Source organism: Saimiri boliviensis, chromosome 15 (genome assembly GCF_048565385.1).
Source record: "Saimiri boliviensis isolate mSaiBol1 chromosome 15, mSaiBol1.pri, whole genome shotgun sequence".
In the NCBI taxonomy this organism is placed as follows: Eukaryota; Metazoa; Chordata; class Mammalia; order Primates; family Cebidae; genus Saimiri; species Saimiri boliviensis.
In genome coordinates this window covers 2546395-2570962 of record NC_133463.1, presented here as the reverse complement: position 1 = coordinate 2570962, position 24568 = coordinate 2546395, and the positions used below count along the sequence as shown (strand labels likewise).

Sequence of the window (24568 nt, the reverse complement as noted above, 5' to 3'; positions counted from 1 at the left end):
GTCACCATAGTCCTCACAAACCTACCTCTAAACCATCCCGAGGAACGCTAGGAGCACCTGGGCATCGGGCCTCTGCAGCATGAGGCCAACACACTGATGAACAATACACTTACTGATGAACTGACAGAGTCCAGGGCATCCCTTCTGCCCCGTTATCCTTGATTTTTAAACTCCAACATCAAGCCAGCCCCTGCCATAATGACTACCGATAAAGGACATTTTAATGAAGAACTTCTAATTCATCTTAATTTGGGTGGAAACAGGCAAACCCTGTGATAAGCCAGAATAGGGCATGTCCACATGGAGTATAGGAAATTCATAACTCCTGGACACAAGAAGGTGTTTGTGTCTTGCTGCCATCTTCTTCCTATGGCATTTCAACAAATGGGTACGGAAAAGAAGAAAAAGGAGAAGAGAAATTAGCTTAAGGATTAAAACGAGATAATGTAGTGACAAAAACACAGAGTGACCATTACCATGAAGTGCCTCTCCCAAAAGGTGTGCACAAGATCAGAGTGTACCGGTGCTGGGAGGGCTCATGGGCATCAGACACAAAAGTTAAAAGATACAAAGTTAAAAGCACTCTGAGAGAGACTTTCACACGGGAATAACAGCCAAGACAGGGGAAAATAGCAATACCAACTTTAAAAAGTGGAAATAACCCACGGTTTAACAAAGTCACCCTTTCTCAGTTAAAAAACTGCAGCACAGATGAAGTAACCCAAACAGGCCTTCAGCCCTGGCCAGGTTGGGACGAGAACCAACATTGCCTGATGAGGGCCATTTCTGCACTCTGACGCCATGCTGTAACATTTTTAAATTACTAGGCATGGCTCAGGGATGCCCTATACATCTTTGTAGCACTTTGTGCCGTTCTTATTTGCTTATATTTTGGGGAATTAACTATATTAACTACAGGATACTGGAAGTATAATTACAAACAAAGCATTAAGAGATAAAAGTGCATGTATTAGGCCTGCTGCCCAGCTTATCCCATGAAAGCCATGGCTTTGACTCATGGAAATATTGCATTCTGTGCACACGGAGGTTTGGGGCCACAGAAAGGGGCCAGTGAGAAACGAGACCAAGGCAGTTGGGCTGAGTGTATGACAAAGAATGTCACCCCAAAGAGCCTTCAGGTAATGAAGCTTTGTCCCATGAACACTAGGCAGTCAATGAAAATGTCTTAAAACAGAAGGGTAACAGTATCAGATTTGCCTCTTAGGATGATAATCCTGATAGGCTGAAAACAAAGAAAGGTCAATGGCAACGAGACGACCAGGTAGAGCCCAGCACAGCAATCCTGGCACAGGAGAATAGGGGCCTGAACAGAGGTTGCAGTGCATTTAGTAAATGAGGAGATCTGCTGGAGAGACAACTCTGAAGTGGAATCATCATCTGAATCTGGGGACAAGATGGATTGAAAACATGTCAGAGAGGCTGGATGCAGTGGCTCACACCTGTACTCCCTGCACTTTGGGATGCTGAAGAAGGTGGATCACCTGAGGTTAGGAGTTTGAGACCAGCCTGATGAAACCTCGTCTCTACTAAAAATACAAAAAATTAGCCGGGCATGGTGGTGGGCACCTAAAATCCCAGCTACTCAGAGAAGGCTGAGGTGGAAGAACTGCTTAAACTCAGGAGGCAGAGGTTGCGGTGAGCCAAGATCATGTTACTGCACTCCACCCTGAGTGACAGAGTGAGACTCCATCTCAAAAAAAAAAAAAAAAAAAAAAAAAAAACCCCAAAAAACAAAAAATAGAAAACATGTCAGAGAAAGCCCAATCAAAGATTGCTGAGTTAACAGGCCAGGGGAGAAAAAGGTGGGGCATGCTGCATCTGAGGTGTGCAGGACACTCAAGCGCAGGTGGACTGGGGTGGGGCCGTGAGATCTGGCAGAACAGAGGCTGGGCAGAAGCAGCCATGAAGGTCACTGAATACCAAGGAGGGGCATATGGAACAAGAATGAAAGAGGTGCCAGGAGAAGTCTGAGGAGCCCATATTGAAGTAGCACACGGAGAAATGAGCACAGAAGGCAGAAACCCAAGAAGGGGCACTGTCCTTGAAGCTGAGGAAGACAGGAGACAGGCCATGTGTGTGCTGCAATGAGGTGGCACTCAGGAAGGTGATGTTTTCTGCACACTGGTGGAAAAGAGACTGTGCAGTGCAAGGATGGAAAGACAGTGAACGTGGGCCACAGGCTACTCTTTCAAATCACTCTCACAATACAAAAGCACAGTTTCCATTTTTTTCCAACTTCACAAGGAATTTTACTAATTCAAGAACTTATTTATTCCATCTGCCAGCTGAAAAGTTCCCTATATTAAAACAGAAAAACACATTTACCATCTGGTCAGAAAAATAACAAGTGCTGAATGATAAACAGTGATCCATTCTAGGATCACCTTCCCAGAAGATCTTCAACTAGGGCTGGGCAGAGCACGGATACCTGCCTTGTGACCCATGCCCCATGCAGCAAGCTCCATGAATGGTAAGGAGAAATCCAGTCTGGGCTTGTGCGTTCCAACAGGCTTCTCAAGGCAACAGGATCCCAATGGAAAACCTAGAACCCTTTTGAAAATAAAAGTGAGCTAAAGAAGTTTGGAAAACTAGATTAGTGGAAAGGTTAAGATGGCATGCACAAAATTTCATAGCATGGACAAATGCCAGCATGATTTCAAACCAGGCTGGAGAGTAAAAGTGACAATTTGTTGAGCAAGCCAAAGAAAATGCTCCCTTGCCAAAATCGATACTTTTCCTTAAGGCCAAAAACAGGGTTTTCAACATATAGATAATTTTTATCATAAACAATGTCCCAATTCAACCCTATGAATGAATGTTCCTTTATCAAGCCACATATGGAAATCAACAAGTTTCAACAGGAAACATGTTTTACACACTATATATTTAGAATAGACTAACTTTGCAGTCTTATTTTTGGATCATTTACAACACAGTAGAAAGAATCTCTTAAACTTCAGGTCTATGAGAAACATTAAAACTATATGAAAAATGAGAACATTTTTCTTTTCATGGAAAAAGAAATGGAGAAAGTACAGATGAAATAAATACACTGGGACTCTAAAAGCATCTTTTAATTCCATGGTATCATGGAATCTCACTTCATAGTTCTTTGGGTATGAAAATTTACAAGAAATAATGTATTTCTAGGAACAAAGGCATAAATGGAGGCAGCTATGGAGTGACAGCTAGGGAAGTGAGTTTGGTATTAAGTACCCCTTCCTCTATTTCTTAGGTCTCACCATTATTTTTAATAAAATTATCAAATAACTTGGTTTTATTAAATTCTAATAAGAACTCTTTACTCTTCTGTTAATACACACTTTAAATGACCACTGGAAATTATGATATATTGTGACATGGAATCATAGCTCTAACTTGTATCACAGTTGTTTCCTGACTAGAATAGTTCAGCCTGAGTATTTACACAAAATCTTCTGGCCCATGACTACAAAGAATAATATTAAATATCACTGCTGCACTGAAACGTGGCTAAGGATATAGCAGAGGGAAAAATAAAAGATTGAACACTGTAGTTGGCATTCTGGTTTTACTGGCCAGAAGGAAGCGGGAGATAATCCAGAGTCAGCTCCCCTGACCCCAGAGGAAAGGGGAAGTAAGACAAGAAATGGAAGCAAAATTTCTCTGGCCAAATCAGAGTTGACCCACGCTGAGTGGGCAATGGTTTCAAACGAAGCACAGAGAGGGAGAAGGCAATCCAGCAAGGAAATTTAAGTTAAATGACTTTTTAAAAGACGTTGACCTACAACATTAACAACCCTTCTTTAATCTGTGTTATTCTCATTTCTTAAATCTAAAAAAACAAATTGTTTTAAAAAATGTTTGCTATTACATTAAAAAATCCCCACAGAAACTAAAGATTTTAAAGGCATAAACTATTGCCAAGAATTGGCTAAATTAAATAAGCAGCTCATCATACGCCTACCTTTTCTGGGTTTAAATATACAATACTAGAATACTTAGATTAAATATGTATTTTCTAACATTTATTTTTCACTTAAATAAAAGGGATCTTATTTTACCAACTGACTTGTCTTGGGAGAAATGACCAGTCTACCATTTTATACACTAAGTTAGGCTTTAATTATCAGAAAATACTGCATCAAGGAAATTAGTGAACTCTTATAGACAGCCATGTATCTACATAGGATTCCCTGTTCAGCCTCCTGCTCACACCATTTCTGTATAGAAATCACTGACCCTGGGCCGGGCATGGTAGTTCACGTGTATAATCCCAACACTGTGGGAGGCCAAGGCCAGGTAGATCACTTGAGGTCAGGTGCTTGAGACCAGTCTGGTCAACATGGTGAAACCCCATCTCTACCAAAAAATACAAAAATCAGCTGGGTGTGGCGGCGGGCACCTGTAATCCCAACTACTCAGGAGGCTGAGGTGGGAGAATCATTTGAACCCAGGAGATGGAGGTTACAGTGAGCTGAGATTATGCCACTGCACTCCAGCCTGGATGACAGAGTGAGATCGTGTCTCAAAAAAAGAAAAGAAATCGCCAACCTCACCATTCCTTCTTCCTCTCTCAGCCACTCAAGTGGTGACCCTAGACCACAACCCATCTCAGGGGCTTTGGAGAAGTTCCTGGAAGCAGTAAGAAACAGGTGGGGGGCCAGATTTTTGGCTACATGCTTGCGATGAGACTGAGGAAACCTCACTCTGTGGGCTGGACTGTGGGAGCATGACATCCACTGCTCCTGAGGTTACCTGAGGGTCAGGGCCGTCCCAGCCTCCTTGCTCTCCTGCATCTGGTACACAGAGACACTCACCTAAGGTTCACACAGTAACAAGGAGGGTGCGGAGGTATTGGAGATTAAACACCAAGCCTGTCAGGCTATTGAAAACTAATCTTGTCCAAGGACAAAGATCACTAAACTCTTCGTTCTGGAAAACTACCATATTACAGAAACTAGTCTTGTTATTGAATTTTTCATTTCTTGACATGGAAGTATAATTTCTTATACTTTTTAAGTAAAATTGAGGGTGGAGTTTCCTATCACTTCACATTTATCTCCCTACAACGGTAAAAACAATATTTGATTTTGACGGATTTCTTTTCTTTTATGAAAGGCATATTAAAAAAAAAACCCATCCCAACCCCTTTTCCAATGGAATTCTTAACTGCTTCTGACAATTTATTTTTTATTTGTTATTAAAAATATTTTATATTTTATAAATATTTATGGTATTTATGTTTACAAATATTTCCAAACCATTATATGATGTGAAGAAAGTCTAAAAGCATTAGAAGCATCCAGGAGTGTTATCCTGTATGAGTATTTTATCATAATCATCAGAAAATGGAAATAGTATATGATTTTAGTTTCTCTTGAAATTAAATAAACAGTATTTTTCAAGCAGTAACTCATCAGTTTTTCTCCTTTACAAATCCTAATACTTTATTCTCTTAGGCTTTCTTTCTTCTGATTCTTCAAAACGTACTTCAATAAATGGGAAGTTATAGATGTTATTGCTATGGTCTGAATGTGTCTCCCAAAGTTCATGTGTTGGAAGCTTAATCTCCAGTGCAACAGTGCTGAAAGGTGATCTTTAGGAGGTGCTGAGGCTCTGCCCTCAGGGATTATCATTATCACGGGAGTGGGTTCCTCATTAAAGGATAAGTTCTACCACCTTACCCTCCCTCTCTCAGGCTTGTGTTCTTCCAGTGAGGCAGATATTAGATTTCCCAGCCTCTAGACATGTGAGAAATAAATTTCTTTATCAATTATCTAGTCTGTGGTGTTTTATTATGGCAACACAAAACAGACTAAGATCGTTATTAAAACATCTTCAAGTGTGAAATAGTTTTGTTTCCTTCTAAAGAATAAAGTTTTAATATCTTAAAAAAGAAAGCAAGGAAAAATGAATTATAATGTTATGATGAAATCAGACAGTTCTGTCAATGATGGACATCTACTTGTTGCCTAATAAATGTTGAATGAAAGTAGTAGGGAACAAAGTAAAAAAAAAACAAACAACAACAACAACAAAACTAGCCAATTTTTTTTTTTTTTTTTTTGAGATGGAATCTCGCTTCCTCACCAGGCTGGAGTGCAGTGGTGTGATCTTGGCTCACCGCAACCTTTGCCTCCTGGGTTCAAGCAATTCCCATGCCTCAGCTTCCAGAGTACTTGGGTCTATAGGCACACGCCACCATGCCTTGCTAGTTTTTTGTATTTTAGTAGAGATGGGATGTTGGCCAGGATGGTCTTGATCTCCTCACCTCCTGATCCACCCATCTCAGCCTCCCAAAGTGCCGAGATTACAGGCATGAGCCACTGCGCCCGACTGATTAGCCAAAATAGTACAGTCATTTGCCAAGAAAAAATAAAAAGGCACAAGGCATCAATTTACAATATCGCTGAAGTGAGTAAAAAAATACTGAATAGAAAATCATCTATTTCTATTCCTTTTTTTTCTTTTTTAAGACAGTCTTGCCCTGCCGGCCATGCTGAAGTGCAATGGTGCGATCTCAGCTCACTGCAAACTCCACTTCCAGGTTTCAAGTGATTCTCCTGCCTCAGCCTTCCATGTAGCTGGGATTATAGGTGCGTGCCACCAGGCCCGGCTTTTTTTGTCGTCGTTGTTTCATAATGTTGGCCAGCCTGGTCTTGAACTCCTGACCTTTTGATCTGCCTGCCTCGGCCTCCCAAAGAGCTGGAATTACAGGTTTGAGCCACCATGCCTGGCCTATTTCTATTCTTTACGTAGGGGTAGTTACAGGGGCACTTGCTATATAATACTTGTTAAGTTGTGTATCTGTGTTTTCTGTAGTTTCTTATATTTCAAAACAAAATAGTAATTCAATAAAAGCAAATATTCATATGGCAAAGGTAATTCTAAACCAAAATTGTATATAATGTATACTAAATAAACTGCTTCTTATCGAACTTCAATAATAACCTAAAGAAATTTTTCAAATATAATAATTTTATGCAAGGAAAAATATTTAAAATATGTGCTATTTAAAATCTGTTACAGAAAATATAATTTTTCTAGCAAAAACAAATAAATAACAGAACTCCCACTATCCCAAAACTGTTTAGGCACCTCACATTGATATTCTGGCTCAGGAAGTAGACAGAAGTTGTAGTTACACAGTAAATATGAAGTTTGCTTCCACAGCCTGTCCTGCAGAGCTCCCACCACACCCACACAGACTTTCCTAAACTGTCCTGATTTTCTCTCTCTGCTTGTCATCCATCTAGTCCACTAAAAGAGAAGGCCTAAGGGTGCAGTGACCAGATCTTGCTTATTCACAGTGTGTCTTTAGAGCCCAGCAAGGAGCCTAGCACACTGGAGGGCCCTGCTGAGCAACTGCTGAGTAAGTAAATGAATGTGACCTGCCAGCTTGGATCTCTGACTCTCACTTCCCAGTATCCAATCTCCACCACCAGATACAGGGACCAGTAAAGCATTTACTTCGTACAACAAGATTAAACACAGAAATATGAGCACACGCAAAATTTTCCTCTGTATGACTTAAAAATACTGAGAATATTGCTTGGTTGCTTACCCTCTATAATAAATTTAAATGAGAAGCATTGTTTTTAAATTAGCTAATGGAAGTGATCTTAAATTTTTTTAAAAAAAAAGTGTCTTGCTTAATAGGCATGTGGTGGTTAATGCCTGTAATCCTAGCACTTTGGGAGGCTGAGGTAGGCTCTACTAAAAATACAAAAACTAGCTGAGCATGGTGGTGCTTGTAATCCCAGCTACTCAGGAAGCTGAAGCATAAGAATCATCTAGACTCAAGAGGCGGAGGTTATAGTGAGCAAAGGCTGCACCACTGCACTCCAGCCTGGGCAACAGAGCAAGATTCTATCTTTAAAAAAAAAAAAAGCAGCTAAAAATTTAAAATTTAGAAGAGTAGAGGCTCTGCCTCCCTGATCCCCAAATCAGTCTTCTTCCTTTAACAAATAATCTGTAACTCTATCGGCTACAGTGTGGAATATGTGAACACTGTTAGGGTTTGGAAGGCACACTCTACCCTGCTGGGTGACCTTGAGGACAGCCATGTGAGGCTGTGAGTGCAACCTGCTTAGTGTCTAGCCTGGAGGACACCCTTACTTGTGTTAGCTGCATCAATCTGAACTCTATTCACTTCACAATCTTCAAAAAACTTTCAAGTCTAGTATTCCAGAAATCCAAGGAGGAATACAGAATGCCAGGAGATTTTTTTGCCCTCCAGCCTATGCTCTGGAGGCAAACAGCTCAAGCAACCCACCAAGCAACAACAAAAACTCTGACAAGAATAATGTGTAACAAAATGTGACACTGGAAAAATAATAAGGCAGTGAATTTTTGCAAAAGTCACAGTAGGAAGAATAAGGAAATAATTATTCTCAACACAAAGATTTTACTAAATTAAAATTTTTGAATGGACAAAAAAGAAAACAAGAATTCTTGAAATCGAAACTTATCCAACGATCACTGTGTGTGAATTTCTTTTTTTTCTTTTTCTTTTTAAATTTTTTTGAGATAGGGTCTCACTATGTTACCCAGGCTGGAGTGCAGTGGTGCAATCACAGCTGACTGCAGCTTTGAACTCCTGGGCTCAGGTGATCCTCCTGCCTCAGCTGGGAGCACAGATATGTCCCACCATGCCTGGCTAATTTTTCGTAGAAATGGGGTCTCATTTTGTTGCCCATGCTACTCTCAAACTCCTGGGCTCAAGCAACCCTTTTGCTTCAGTGCTGCAAAGTGCTGAGATTACAGGTGTGAGCCACTGTGCCCGGCCTAAATTTATTTCTTAAAGAGACTCAGTACCTAATCTAGGTAAGCTGCGGTGGGCTGTCCACAAACTAGGTGGAAAGGGGTACCCATGTATTGGCTAGTGGTGTAAAATGAAAGCAAGGTTCCCTGGTGGCAGCACCAAGATGCTGTTGAGAAGTGGATAAAAGACACTGACAGAAGTTATGGTTATTTTGTGACTTATGAAAGTTTCAGCTGAATATGACCCAGCAGCAAAAAGCTAAAAACCAAAACAAATCCTAACACAAAAGCTATTACTGCAATACTGATATGAAGAGCTAACTTCATTTTTTGCTTCTTAGGATACTAAATTCAGTATCACATATTTAACACTTTTTGAAGATATACATATTCCCACATACACACACAGAAAACCCACAGCAGTTCCACCTTCACAGGCACATCAGAGGGTGTTCTGAAGCGAGCACTCAGACACACACACTCACACACATATACACACAGACACACACACACACCTTCACACATATAGTAACATATTCGACAGAGATCACATTGAGGGAAAAACAATTCAGGGGGAATTCTGCTCTGGACAACAGTAATGGCTACTGAACTTCATTGATTTTGTTTGTATTTTTATTTTTTTCCAACACTCTTTTCCCTGAAGTTTAAAGGGAACTTTTAGGAACAAAAATCTCATGTTGAGGCCAGGTGTAATGGCTCAGGCCTATAATTCCTGGGAGCCTGAGGCAGGAGGATCACTTAAGCCCAGGAGCTCAAGACCAGTCTGGGGAACATAGTGAGAACTTGTCTCAATGAAGAAAATTTAAAAATTGGCTGGGCCTGGTGGTATATGCCTGTGGTCCCAGCTACTCAGGAAGCTGAGGTGGGAGGACTGCTTAAGCCCAGGAAGTAGAGGCTTCAGTGAGCCATGATGGAGCCACTGCACTTCCAGCCTGTGCAACAGAGCAAGACCATCCTCCTTCCCCCAAAATATCTCATTGTGAAAAATCATTCATCTGAAGCCCATCAATTTCTCTGGTATCACCTGTTCTGTTTTTACTCTCTTCCTGTATAATACAAGAAGTTTTTCTGTATTTAAGAACATCTAAAGGTCCGGGTGTGGTGGCTAATGCCTGTAATTCCAATGCATTGGGAGACTGCAGAGGGAGGTTCCCTTGAGGCCAAGACTTCAAGACCAGCCTGGAAATCATAGCAAGGCTCTATATAGAAAAAAAAAATTTTTTTTTTTTAACAGCTGGGTGTGGTGGCATGTGCCTGTATTCCCAGCCACTCTGGAGGTTGAGGTGGGAGGAGTCCTTTGAGCCCAGGTGGCTGAGGCTGCAGTGAGCTGTGATGGTGCCACTATACTCCCGCCTGGGCAACAGAGGGAGCCCCTACTCAAAAAAATAAAAGAACATTTCTAAATATTTTTAGTTTTAAAAACTATGGTATCAAACATATTGTGAAAATATTTGTCACAGAGATCAGACAAGGGAGCCAGGGTGTAACCACTGCTGCACTCAAATCTCCTGAACTCAGTTCTGCCCAGACCTGCCCCCAAGACAAGTGGGCCATGAACATGGGCCACCAACTTAGGCTGCCCAGTGTAAATCTGGCTCCACTACCCACTGGTAGGCACACAGGGTTATTTATATCCATTCATATTCTCCTGTGTCTGCACTGTCCACATGTCTAAAGTAAGGAGAGCAGGACGTAGCTGAAAGGGTAATTGTGGGGGCTAAATTAGTTAACATAATGTAAAATGCTTCGAGTATCACTTAGTAATCACTGTTTACCATCATGAAAGTAAAGAGCAAAGTGATGTTTGGAAACTGTTTCCTCTTTCAAAAAAGGAAAAATACAATGATTTCTGAAGATAAATGAACACAACTTTCCCTTGCCTGTATAGTTGTCCATTCTCTATGCCATAGCTACATTTTAAAGTGCAAGTTTCCACGGCATCACCTTGGAAGTAAAATCTAGCTAAGGCCTCCAGGCCCTGCATGATCCGGGCTTCCCTGCCCACCCCATGCCATGTCATCAAACTACATTCTCTGCAAGACCTTTATGTGCAACACCTATGCTTCTTGCTGCTCTTTTATTTTTTTCAGACAGTTTCTTGCTCTATTGCCCATATTGGAGTGCAGTGGCGCCATCTAGGCTCATGGCAAACTCCGCCTCCCAAGTTCAAGTGACTCTCACGCCTTAGCTTCCAGAGTAGCTGGGATTGTAGGCATGCGCCACCACACCCAGCTAATTTTTTTGTATTTTTAGTAGAGATGGCATTTCATCATGTTGTCCAAGCTGGTCTCGAACTTCTGACCTCGTGATCCACCCGCCTCAGCCTCTCAAGGTGCTAGGATTACAGGCGTGAGCCACTGTGCCTGGCTTCTGGCTGCTCTTTTCAAGCCAAGCTCAATACCTTCTCAGTGCATCACAAAGAATCTTGGTATGTATGTCTTTTATACTGAAATGTACTACAAGGCACCAACGTGGAAAATAACATCGATTGTTAAAAGGAACAAGCAGGGCCGGGCGTGGTGGCTCAAGCCTGTAATCCCAGCACTTTGGGAGGCCGAGGCGGGTAGATCGCAAGGTCAAGAGATCGAGACCATCCTGGTCAACATGGTGAAACCCTGTCTCTACTAAAAATACAAAAAATTAGCTGGGCATGGTGGGGCGTGCCTGTAATCCCAGCTACTCAGGAGGCTGAGGCAGGAGAATTGCCTGAACCCAGGAGGTGGAGGTTGCGGTGAGCCGAGATTGCACCATTGCACTCCAGCCTGGGTAACAAGAGCGAAACTCTGTCTCAAAAAAAAGGTACAAACAGGAGTTATAAAACAGCTCAGCAAAGTCAGCTACCCAGGAGGAAAGAAAGGAAAAACTGACATCCACATTCCAAAGATGTTAAAAATAAAATTTCTTAAGCTTAGAAAGATGTATTAGAGATACTCACTGAAATATTTCATATAACACCTGACAACTGCACTCTTGATCTTTTATTCCAGAAAAATAAAAACATATGTTCCCCCTCAAAAACTGGTATACAAATGTTTACAGCACCTTTTATTTGTAATGATCCAATATGGAAACAACCCAAAAGCCCTTCAGTCAATGAAGAGTTCAACAAACTGTGGCACATTTGTCCCATGGAATACTACCCAGCAATACAAGGCAGTGAGATATTGACATACACAACAACTTGGATAAATCTCCAGGGAATTATACTGAGTAAAAAAAGCCAATCCCAAAAGGTTATAAACTGTATTACTATATTTCTGTAACATTTTTTAGATGACAAACTATGGAAATATTAAACAGATTAGTGGCTGCAAGGGGTGAGGGAGGAGAGTGGGTAAGAGGTGGCTATGGGTAAAAAGGGTGGCACAAGGATCTTTGTGGTGATGGATCCTTCTTTGTCTGGACTATGTGATAGTCACATGAATCTACCCAAGTATTTTAATCCATCTTGGCTGCTATAATAACAAACCAGAGCTGTGTGGATTTGAAGCAACAGAAATTTGTTTCTCACACTTCTGCAGGTTAGGAAGTCCAAGATCAACGCTCTGGCAGAGTCTGTGTTTGGTGAGGACCTATGTTCCCACAGATGGATTCTTCTTGATGTATCCTCACATGGTGGAAAGACCAGCTACCTCTTAAGGGTCTCTTCTAATTCCTTTCATGAGGGCTCCACCTCATAACCTAATCACTTTCCAAAGGCCTTACTTACCTCCTAATACCATCTAACTGGTGATTAGGTTTCAACATATGAATTTTGAGAGGATACAAAAATTCAGATCATAGTAACAGGCAACAAGATTACATGAAACAAAAGTGAACACACACACACACACACACACACACACACACACACACACACAAATGCATGTAATACTGGTGAACTCTGAACAGAGTCAATGGACTGTATCTGAGATCACTATCCTGGTTGTCCTGTCACTCTACAGTTATAAAAGATGTCATTACTGAACTGGGGGAAACCATGGGCATGGTACAAGGGATCCCTCAGTATTATTTCTAACTGCATATGAATCTATAATTATTTTTAAATACAAAGTGTTTTAAAAGGGCAAAAAGAAGTGTTAGAGACATTCAAACATTTTAAATCAATATACAGGAAAAAACATACCTCTTAACCATGTGGTAATTAAACAATACTTCCCAAATGGAAGACAAGTGGAAAGAAAGACCTCAAGCTAAATCATTACAATCTACAGATCAATTTTGTAAACCAAAATTTCTTATCTCTTAAGGAGATAAATAAGGAGAACCTCAGTTTGACATGCTACACTTAATGTCTAGAACAAAATTTAAGACATGATATTGTAAGGAGCATTCCAAATAAGCTATGTTTTGGTTATGAGCCAAACAAAAAAATAAATCACCTTTTTCTCCCTTCATTCTAGACCACCAGTCATACATGTTTAACTTGGTATTTTTCTATCCAGACCTGCCGAAGACACTCTGTCAACTACATACTTGACAATTTGATCAATTCACTATAATGAGTAACCAGGATGACAATGTCTAGTGATTTCTAACTTGTATTAATATCAATAATTAAGAAGACAATCTGCCACTTCCCATCAAAATCATAATATTTTAGGACATCCTATACAGTTCCACAATTTACACAGTCTCTGCAATCTTCAAACCTATGTCCTATGCTTCTCCAATTAGTACTGTCTCAAGAATGTGATAAAGACCTACATTTTGAAAGATTTTTTCAAAAGAAAAACATCTGTATCAATATTTCTAATTTTGCTGATTCTGTAATCCCTTGTCTTCTTAAGCCTAACTTTCTCTAGCCCAAACAGACTAACTAATGAAGGTCTGTCGAGATTAGAAAATAAGAACTTGGACTTCAGAGTACAAATCTGGGCTTAGTTATCTGTAGCATATACTCAACCTACAGTTTTTTCATCTGGAAAGTAAGGAAAGCAAACTCTTTTAGAAGATTACTTTGCACACTAAATGATTTAATATATTGTCAGCCTTTGGCATTGTGCCCATAGATATCAAACCTCCAAATGTGATGCAACAATGAGGATGAGATTGAAGGAAAGAGGACAGACAGAACCCAAACTATTTCTTAAGAATTTACGATCCAGTTCAAAGTTTGCCCACATTTTGCTCCTACTTGGAAGATATTTACAATTTTTTGAGACTATAATAACATCAGCAAAATTCAAGACACTACCTGACTAAACACACGAAGTCCAATTTAGACTATCTGGTTATTCCCAACTAGTAATCTCAACAGGAAACTGGCAGAGGAGTAAAATGATCATTTTCAGATGGCAGAAGTGTGGCAGGTTTAGCATGGCACTGGGAACAGGAAGGACTGGTTTTGGCCCTGTCTCTTCCTTGGCTAGATAATCAGAGCAAGTCACTTGCCTCCTCTAGGCAATCCGCCAAAGAGGAGCTTAGACTCGAAGGTCTCTAAGAGTCCTCACAGAATTACCATTCTATCTCCCCTTGCGGAAAAAGGAAACAAAAGTGTTGCATAAATGCCAACGAAGTAAGCAAATGCTATCTTCAGGTTCTAGTCTTCAAGGCCTTCAGTAGCCAGAGTCCTGTGTGCCAGGCCCCTGATAGCTCGCCACCACCCCAACCCAACACAAAGCTCATGTTACAACTAAGAACTGAAAGCAGCCTTCCTGAAACAGAATAATGCAAACATTTACATCCAGCTGAAAGAAATCCAAGCTCACCATTCTCTCGTGTCGTTACTTCAAAAGAAGGGAGGCAAAGGGAGGACAGACGGGGCGGGGCGGGGGGGGGCGCAATCTGAGAATTTAAGTGGCAAGGAAAAATATTTTTCTGGTTCAAGCAGCACAAAAGAAGTTTATAATCATAGAATCCCAAAGTGATGAATGACACACAGATTAAACAGAAACTATTTAGAGGGACAGGTAGGTAGATTGTAAGAGAAAGTTCCAGTTCAAGGTCATTCACACTTGAGAGGTTAAATATACACATGCAAATACTTATAAATAGGAGAACATGAAGAATCACTGAATGACTAAAATGAGATAACATACTGTAGAATTACAAATGGTTCCTGCTGATTTTTATCAAATAACTCTGGAAATAAAATAATCATGAGTTAAGCATATGGCTGGTAGAGTATTACTGACTGTAGTCCACGCCGGCCAGAGTCATTAGGATGACTTCCACCAGGGACTCCTGTCTCTACCAGATCAATGAAAGTCATTTTGGGCATTTCTGGTAAAATACTGGAAAGAAAGCATTCTTTTTATTGGACTTGAAGCTGAGAGTTACCACATAGAAGACGACTGCCAGCCTTTTCAAAACCAGTATGTCTGAATCATGAAGTCTTTTCCCTGTGGCATTCAATTACAAGTACCATTAAATTCTTTTTTGTGCTTAAGCCAATGTGCTATTAAGACTTCCTTAAATAATAAGACAAGGTAACCTTTATGTCTGCCTGGCCTTCAAGGTGATCAAATGAATTGCAAAGATTATTATTTAATGTCCTAATAATTGATATTTAAAAAAAAGAAACAAAGTCATAAGTATAACAATGAATTGACCTGCAGATATGTATAAAAGAAAAAGTGACCAAGTACAGCGGCTCACGCTTGTAATCCCAACACTTTGGGAGGCCCAGGCGGGCAGATCACCTGAGGTCAGGAGTTTGGGACTAATCTGGCCAACATGGTGAAACCCCGTCTCAACTAAAAATACAAAAATTAGCCAGGCATGGTGGCTGGTGTCTGTAGTTCCAGCTACTCCGTGGACTGAGGAGGAGAATCGCTTGAACCCAGGACATGGAGGTTGCAGTAAAACAGGATCGTGCCACTAAACTCAAGCCTCGGCAACAGAGTGAGACTCTGTCTCAAAAAAAAGTATTCTTGGGTCATATGTATTAGGTCATCCTGACACATATACATGTATTTCATATTACAGTACTTTAATACAAGAATGTGAGAGAAGACAATTGCTACGTGACAGCTAGGAAAGGATTTTACTATATTTTTTCAAGACAGGGTTTTGCTCTATCACAAAGGCTGGTGTGCAGAGATGTAACCATAGCTCACTGTAACCTAGAACTCCTAGGCTAAAGCAGGTCTCTCACCTCGGCCTCTGGAGTAGTTAGGACTATAGACATGTGCCACCACTGTACAGTTGATCTTCAAATTTTTTTGTAGAGAATGAGTTTCACTACATTGCCCAAGTTGGTCTTGAACTCTTAGCCTCAAGTGATCCTTCTGTCTTGGCCTCCCAAAGCATGGGGAATACAGGCATGAGCCACTGCACCTGGCCTTCAGAACAGATTTTAGAAGGAGTAAATAAGATGAGAATTGAAAAGTCTTCTAAAGAAATGTGTAATATAATAGTTGAGAACATAACAGTTGAGTGATCTATTTAGTAGAATATATTATTCTATTTAGTAGAATATATTATTGGGAATGGGGGGATCAACTCTAAAAATAATGTTTTTTAAATTCTAGCATGTGCAAAAATCACCTGAAAGCCTAGTAAAATGTATATCCCAATGATCCCCCACAAAAGACTAATAATCGTTGGTTTGGAATACGTGACTGTGCCTACCCACCCATCCCCACAATCCAGATGGAGGAAACACACAGAAAAAAACCCACTATATCAGCACTGTTTAGGAGGAGAGGAGGCTTTTCTAGGCATGTGGAATCTTTTCGATACCAAACAATTTGTTAAGAAACAAGAGTGATTAGCCCTTGGAAGAATAGACTCATCTCCTGGAATAATTTCTGAGACCTAAATGACACCTGAATAAAACAATCAGTTTTCAGAGTACAAGTCTTTAACATCCGTGATTAAGTTTATTCAAATATTTCATTCTTTTTGATGTTATAAATGGGACTGCTTTCTTAATTTTCCAATAGAAAATATTTCATAGTTAACATACAGAAATTTCATTGTTAATACATAGAAATGCAATTGATTTTTGTATGCTGATTTTTAATCCTGTGGCTATGCTGAATTCACTTACTAGTTTTAACCTTTTTTGGCGGGGCAGGGTGTCTCGATATTAGATCATGTCATCTGCAAACAGAGATAACTTTACCTCTTTCCAACTTGGATGCCTTTTATGTCTTTTGCTTGACTACGTGCTCTGACTACAGAAGCAGAACCTGCAACAGTGGCTGCCAACAGGGAGGCAGGTATTCATCCAAGGGTACAAAGTTTTGATTATATAAGATAAATAAGTTCTAGAGATCTGCTGAACAATATCCTGCCTATAGTTAACATACTATATTGTCTACTTAAAATTTTGCTAAGAGGAGCCGGGCATGGCGTCACAAGCCTGTGGTCTTAGCCACTCAGGAGGCTGGAGTGAGAGATTTGCTTGAACCCAAGAGTTTGAGGCTACGGTACACTATGATTATGTCACTACACTCCAGCCTGGGCAACACAGTGAGAACCTGTCTCTAAATAATGAAATAAAATAAAATAAACTTTGCTAAGAGGGTAGAGTGCTCTTAATGATAAGAACAGATCAAAACTTTTGGAGGTGAAGGGTAGATTTACAGCACAGATTGTGGTGATGGTTTCATAAGGGTATACTTATCTTTAAACTCATCAAGTTGTAGATATTAATTATGTATCACTTTTGTATGTCGAAATTAGAATGTTGGAAAAACAAACATTGTTTTTAAAGTCATGAAAACAGTAATAATCAAGTTCATATACTTTAATGGAAAAATTCCTGGCATATGTATAACCAGGTTAACAAACCTGCACGTTCTGCAAATGTACCACTGAATTTAAAGTATAATTTAAAAAAAGAAATATTAATAAAGTGAAGAAAAAAGTTCTTTTAACTAAAATTGTTTTTATACATTGTCTCAGGTGCCTGTACAAGCCTTACCTGAAAGTGTCTTTTGGTAAGAAATACACTGATGTCGCCACAAAGAAATGGAAGATCTCTCTCGATTCTGCAGTCCATTTAATCTTTCTGCTAGTCCACCTCTGTTTAATGAATTATAATGTAATAAGTTTAGTTAAAAGGAAAACTTCAGAATGACTCAAACAGTTATATTGTATACCCCCAACCAGAGACAGATAAAACATGCAAAATTTTAAAGTGTATTTATTACCACATTCTCTTCCTAGAGGCCATATCCTCATAAGTCAGTTTTTGTTTTCTTAGAAGCTTGGTTTTCTGATTCTTAGAAATGTGGACTAATATTATGTCCTAAAAATATCATATTGTTGAAAATATGACAGCTAAATATCGCTTATCTCTTTTTCTATTCTTTCTTAGTTCATTTTTATTCAATCCTAAAACAAGTACTGCTTACTTACCACCTGCTATACGCTGGCACCTAGCACTTTGTTAGGTACCAGGGACAGAAGGACAGCTATGAGTGCTGCTGTGGAGGTGGGAGAGCTCCCAATGAGCTCAGCAGATGGGTGCAAATGTAGAAATATAAAGTGGGCTCAGAGTTCCAGTCAAGAATAACCTTGCCAACTGCTGATAGAACACTCAAATAGGAGCACTTGAGTATGAGTCCCTTTGGACTCTAGAGATATTTGAGTATCAATCACAAACACACAGCAAGGATACCAATGTTATAAAAAAGAAAACTTCCATGTACAATAGAAAGACAATTTATAATGACAGACATACAGGTCCTGCAGAAGAACATTAACCTATCAATGAACATATTATACTCACTGAGATATATTTATGCTTATAAGCATATAATTATATGTAAATTATAAATGTAAGTAAATACATACATTTGAAGAGAGAAAAAGAAGTTGTCAACTCCTAATATTGCTATAATTTCAAGAAAAATCAAGCCCAGTTGTTAATTATCACTATAGCTACATGCTATATAGGTTATCAATGTATTATTTCATAAGTTTATTATCTTATTATCAATTCATTAATATTTCACATTATATTTATTCAAATAATATCATTTTGAGGTAGAAAGAACAGTATCAATACTCACTGGACAGATGATAAAACCAGAATTTAGAGAGAGATTAAGGAACTTCTCCAATATTACATAACTGGCCAGATGAGGAACTGGCTATTAAAACCAGAATGGACTTAGCACAGCATGTGGCATTTAGTAAACCTTCAAAAAATGCCCATGATTGGTGTAAATGTTTTTGTTATGTATTTTACTTGTACCCTATATAGCTCTTTCCACTATGATCGTAATATTTTAATAAACATATAATATTGCTAGTATTAATACCTATAGAAAAACCTAGTATTTTTTCCTACAGGTATTATTTCTGAATGTATTTGTTTACAGTATACATAACAGAAAAAATTTAAAAACCTCTGATACTCAGAAATATGCCATAGCACCTCTACATGTTAATCTCTACTTAATATTAAGCCCTTCTTCATATAATTCCATTTACGTGAAGTAACTCATTTATGCTTCCCCTTTACACAATACTGTAAAGTAGGTACTATTATGATTCCACTTTACAGATTACAAACTGAGACACCAAGATGTTAAACATCTGTCCAAGATGAGATGTCTAATGAGTGGTGTAGCTGGATGCACGCCCAGGCAGTCCAGCTCCAGAGTCCAAGCTCTACGTCTTGATGATATATCTAACACCTCTTAAACAGTACTATTTAAAATGATATACATAATAAATACAAAAAGCAAATGGTGTATTCTCTGTCCAGTTATGTAGATAATTATTCCCCCAACATTGCTTTACAATGCTGTGACCTTATAGGAAAAAAAAAAAAAAGGCAAAATGAACTCTGAAAATAGTATCTGGTTAAAGTCAAGCCTAGAACCCTGCAAGAAAACTGTAGGGAGTACAGGACAAAAGGTAAAAGCAACAGTAAACATTCAAAGGAGTTCTCTACACATGGCAGTATCTGGAGCCCTCAGATAAAAACTGTGTCTCCACTGGTACCATTCCTTCTGAAACTATTCCAAACAACACAAAAAGAGAGAATATTCCCTAACTCATTTTATGAGTCCAACGTCATCCTGATACCAAAACCTGGCAGAGACACAACTAAAAAAGAAATTCTCAGGCCAATATTCATGATGAACATTGATGCAAAAATCTTCAATAAAATACTGTCAAACCGAATCCAACAGCAAATTAAAAAGCTTATCCATCACAATCAAGTAGGCTTCATCCCAGGGATGCAAGGTTGGTTCAACATACACAAATCTATAAACGTAATCCACCACATAAACAGAACCAAAGACAACACCATATGATAATCGCAATAGATGCAGAGAAGGCCTTTGACAAAATTCAAGTCCTTTATGCTAAAAACTCTCAATAAACTAGGTACTGATGGAACATATCTCAAAAGAATAAAAGCTATTTATGACAAATCTACAGCCAATATCATACTGAATGGGCAAAAACTGGAAGCAGTCCCTTTGAAAACCAGGACTTGACAAGAGTGCTGTCTCTCATTCCTATCCAACATAGTATTAAAAGTTTCAGTCAGCACAATCATGCAAGAAAAAGAAATAAAGGGTATTCAATTAGGAAAAGAGTAATTCAAATTGTCTCTATCTGCAGATGACATGACTGCATATTTAGAAGAGCCCACGTCTCAGCCCAAAATCTCCTTAAGACGGTAAGCAACTTCAGCAAAGTCTCCAGATAAAAAATCAATGTGCAAAAATCACAGGCATTTGTATACACCAAAAACGGACAAACAGCCAAATCATGAGCAAACTGCCATTCACAATTGCTACAAAGAGAATAAAATACCTAGGCATACAACTAACAAAAGATGTGAAAGACCTCTTCAAGGAGAACTACAAACCACTGCTCAAGGAAATAAGAGAGGACACAAACAGATGGAAAAACATTCCATGCTCATGGTTAGGAAGCATCAATATCGCGAAAATGGCCCTACTGCCCAAAGTAATTTATAGATTCAATGCTATCCCCAACAAGCTACCATTGATCTTCTTCACCGAACTGGAAAAAAATCACCTTAAACTTCATATGGAACCAAAAAAGAGCCCACACAGCTCAATCCTTGCTACCTGGCCTTTATCAGGTAAAAAAGTTATTTTTAATCACCACAAACCACCATCCCTTCACCAAAGGCAGTGACTGTCTTCACCAAAGACAATCCTAACTAAAAAGAAGAAAGCTAGAGGCATCATGCTACCTGACTTCAAACTATACTACAAGGCTACAGTATCAGAGATATAGACCAAAGGAACAGAACAGAGGCCTCCGAGTATCACATGCCTAAAACCACCTGATCTTTGACAAACCTGACAAAAATAAGCAATGGGGAAAAGATTTCCTGTTTAATAAATGGTGTTGGGAAAACTGGCTAGCTATATGCAGAAAGCTGAAACTGGACCCCTTCCTTATACCTTACACTAAAATTAACTCCAGATGGATTAAAGATTTAAACGTAAGACCCAACAACATAAAAAGCCTAGAAGAAAACCTAGGCAACACCATTCAGGACATAGGCATAGGCAAGGACTTCATGACTAAAAAACCAAAAGCAATGGCAACAAAAGCCAAAATAAACAAATGGGATCTAACTAAACTTAAGAGCTTCTGCACAGCAAAAGAACAATCATTACAGTGAACCGGCAACCAACAAAATGGAAAAAATTTTTGCAATCTACCTATCTGACAAAAAGGCTAATACCCATAATGTACAAAGAACTAAAGCAGATTTACAAGAAAAAAAGCAAACAAACCCATTCAAAAGTGGGCGAAGGATATAAACAGACACTTTTCAAAAGAAGACATTTATGCGGCCAACAAACATTAAGAAAAAAGGCTCATCATCACTAGTCATTAGGGAAATGCAAATCAAACCACACTGAGATACCATCTCATGCTAGTTAGAATGGCGATCACTGAAAAATCTGGAGACACCAGATGCTGAAAAGGATGTGGAGAAATAGGAACACTTTTACACTGTTGGTGGGAGCGTACATCAGTTCAACCATTGAGGAAGACAGTGAGGTGATTCCTCAAGGATCTAGAAACAGAAATACCATTTGGCCCAGCAATCCCATTACTGGGTATATACCCAAAGGATTATAAATCATTTTATTATAAAGACATATGTACATATGTGTTCACTGTGGCACTGTTTACAATAGCAAAGACCTGAAACCAACCCAAATGCCCATCGATGATAGACTGGACAGGGAAAATGTGGCACATATACACCATGGAATACTATGCAGCCATAAAAAAGGATGAGTTCATGTCCTTTGCAGGGACATGCATGAATCTGGAAACCATCATTCTTAGCAAACTGACATAAGAACAGAAAACCAAACACCCCATGTTCTTACTCATAAGTGGGTTCTGAACAATGAGAACATACAAACACAGGAAGGGGAATGTCACAGACTGGGGTCTGTCAGGGGGTGGGGGGCTAGGGGATGGATAGCAGGGGGGTGGGGGGATTGGGGAGAGATAACATTTGGAGAAATACCTAATGTAGGTGATGTGGGGGTGGAGGCAGCAAACCACCATGACATGTATATACCTATGTAACAATCCTGCAAGATCTGCACATGTACCCCAGAACCTAAAGTATAATAAGAAAAAAATTTTAAAAATAAAAACAGAGAGGAGGAGGAAAACAAACAAACAAACTGTGTCTCCAGCTGAGTTTGGCCATTAGGGTCTGTCCTGCAGGGAATTAGGATCACATGCACTTGAACTTAAGAACAGAAACACCATGTCCTCTAATCAACAATCCTATTTCTAGTAAAAACCTATCCAACATTAAAAAAATCAAGTCATACCAAAAGTTCAGGAAGGCCCTGCCACCTATATCCAAATTAACTCTTTTGAACGTGTAGACAAATTATTAATAAAAGCCAAAACTCCAATGGAACAAAAATATGATGAATTCACTGAGCAAGTTAAGATATCCTAATTATCTTTTCTATAAAATTAACAGTTTCATAACCTATCTCCAAAGACTACTAGTATCAATTCAACACTGGTAAACATTTCTATAAAATCAACATGGAGAAGTAAAGAAGAATAAAGAATCAAAAATATTACAACTCATTTCTAGTCTGCTTTTTCTCCATAAAGTTTCTCTCCTCTGACTTGACATGTAAAGGAGCTGACTTTGAAGCTCCTTTTCAGCCACCCCTTGACACAGGCGGGGCTCCATTAACCTCTGCTTTTTGTTATGAGCAACCATTTCACTTTGCTTGCTCCTGTGCATGAACAGTGTTTGGGAAGCGGCAGGCCCTCAGCAAGGCTGGGGACGTGACTTTCTGTAATTGCATGGCATCACCTTCATCAACAAAGACATGGTAATCCCTTTAACGGGCTTCCTTTTCCTTTCTCCCCAGACACTATTACAAATCACATTCTATTACAAATTACATCCTATTATTATTACAAATTACTTTCTCTTTTGAGGCCACAACTTTGTCACTTTGGGCATAAAGCCTTCTGTCTTATGGTGAGTAGGCAAGAATGGATCTCTGTGCCCTGGCCATCCCACGAGACTTGGCCATATCCTCATGCTCTTTCCTCCACTGGTGTCCTCAAGCTGGGGCTCCCCTCTCCACTTTCCTTCCCTACCTCCTCTCCAGGATGCTGACAGAACCATGGTGCAAACTCTCTGTCTACTGGGAACCCTGCTGTTTTCAAAATCTGTCTCTCCTACTCCCTGCACTCTTTTTAGAGGTTCGATCTTTTCCATATGATTGGCAATCCCAAAGAAAAGAATCAAAGCCCTCCTGCCTGGTCCCCAGCTCCCACACAGGAGCCACAACCCCATCCTCACTCCCTGAACCATGTGCTACTTCAGCCACAGGCCCTGGTCTCCCTAGGTGCATGCCAGGCTTGTCTTCTCATGATGTGACAATATAATCTGTGGATCCAACACCTACACTCTTTACGATCACATTTACTCTTTCTACTGAAACTCCTTTGCCTTGAAATGCTCTACTACTTTTGCATTTGTGGCAATGCTTCCTACAGGTTCTCTTTCTTATTTTCACTGGGTCTTTGCTTGGCATTGTTTGGGTTTTTTTATATGTACATATTTTTTATTGTACGTCAGGTTCTCGGGTACATGTGCAGATCATGCAGGCTGTTGCATAGGTACATACACAACAATGTGGTTTGCTGCTTCCATCCCCCTGTCACCTATATCTGGCATTTCTCCCCATATTATTCCTCCCCAACCTCCCTAGTCCCCACCAACAGACCCACTGTGCCTCCCCTAGTCCCCACCAACAGACCCCAGTATGTGATGCTCCCCTCCCTGTGTCCATATGTTCTCACTGTTCGATACCCGCCTATGAGTGAGAACATGCGGTGTTTGATTTTGTTCTTGCGTCAGTTTGCTAAGAATGATGGTTTCCAGATTCATGCATGTCCCTACAAAGGACACGAACTCATTTTTTATGGCTGCATAGTATTCCACGGTGTACATGTGCCACAATTTCCTTGTCCAGTCTATCATCGATGAGCATTTGGGTTGGTTCCAAGTCTTTGCTATTGTAAATAGCACTGCAATGAACATATGTGTGCATGTGTCTTTACAACAGAACAATTTATAATCCTTTGGATATATATCCAGTAATGAGATTGCTGGGTCAAATGGTATTTCTATTTCTAGGTGCTTGAGGAATCACCACACTGTCTTCCACAATGGTTGAACTAATTTACACTCCCACCAACAATGTAAAAGTGTTCCTATTTCTCCACATCCTCTCCAGCATCTGTTGTCTCCAGACTTTTCAATGACTGACATTCTAACTGGCGTGAGATGGTATCTCAATGTGGTTTTGAT

At 39.6% G+C, this 24568-nt stretch overlaps 1 protein-coding gene across 4 annotated transcripts in view; it reads right to left on the bottom strand.

Moving 5' to 3' along the window:
- The window catches only part of SPIDR (scaffold protein involved in DNA repair), a 401999-nt gene that overhangs the window by 261194 nt on the left and 116237 nt on the right, over window positions 1-24568 (bottom strand). For 3 of the 4 annotated variants that reach the window (XM_010351608.3, XM_010351611.3, XM_074386636.1), the window contains exon 7: window positions 17663-17763. In XM_010351608.3, coding sequence (XP_010349910.3) covers window positions 17663-17763 — 101 coding nt within the window. Of the gene's footprint in view, window positions 1-15886; window positions 16074-17662; window positions 17764-24568 lie in introns of all 4 variants that reach the window. The other variant, XM_074386637.1, reaches the window with a different exon arrangement.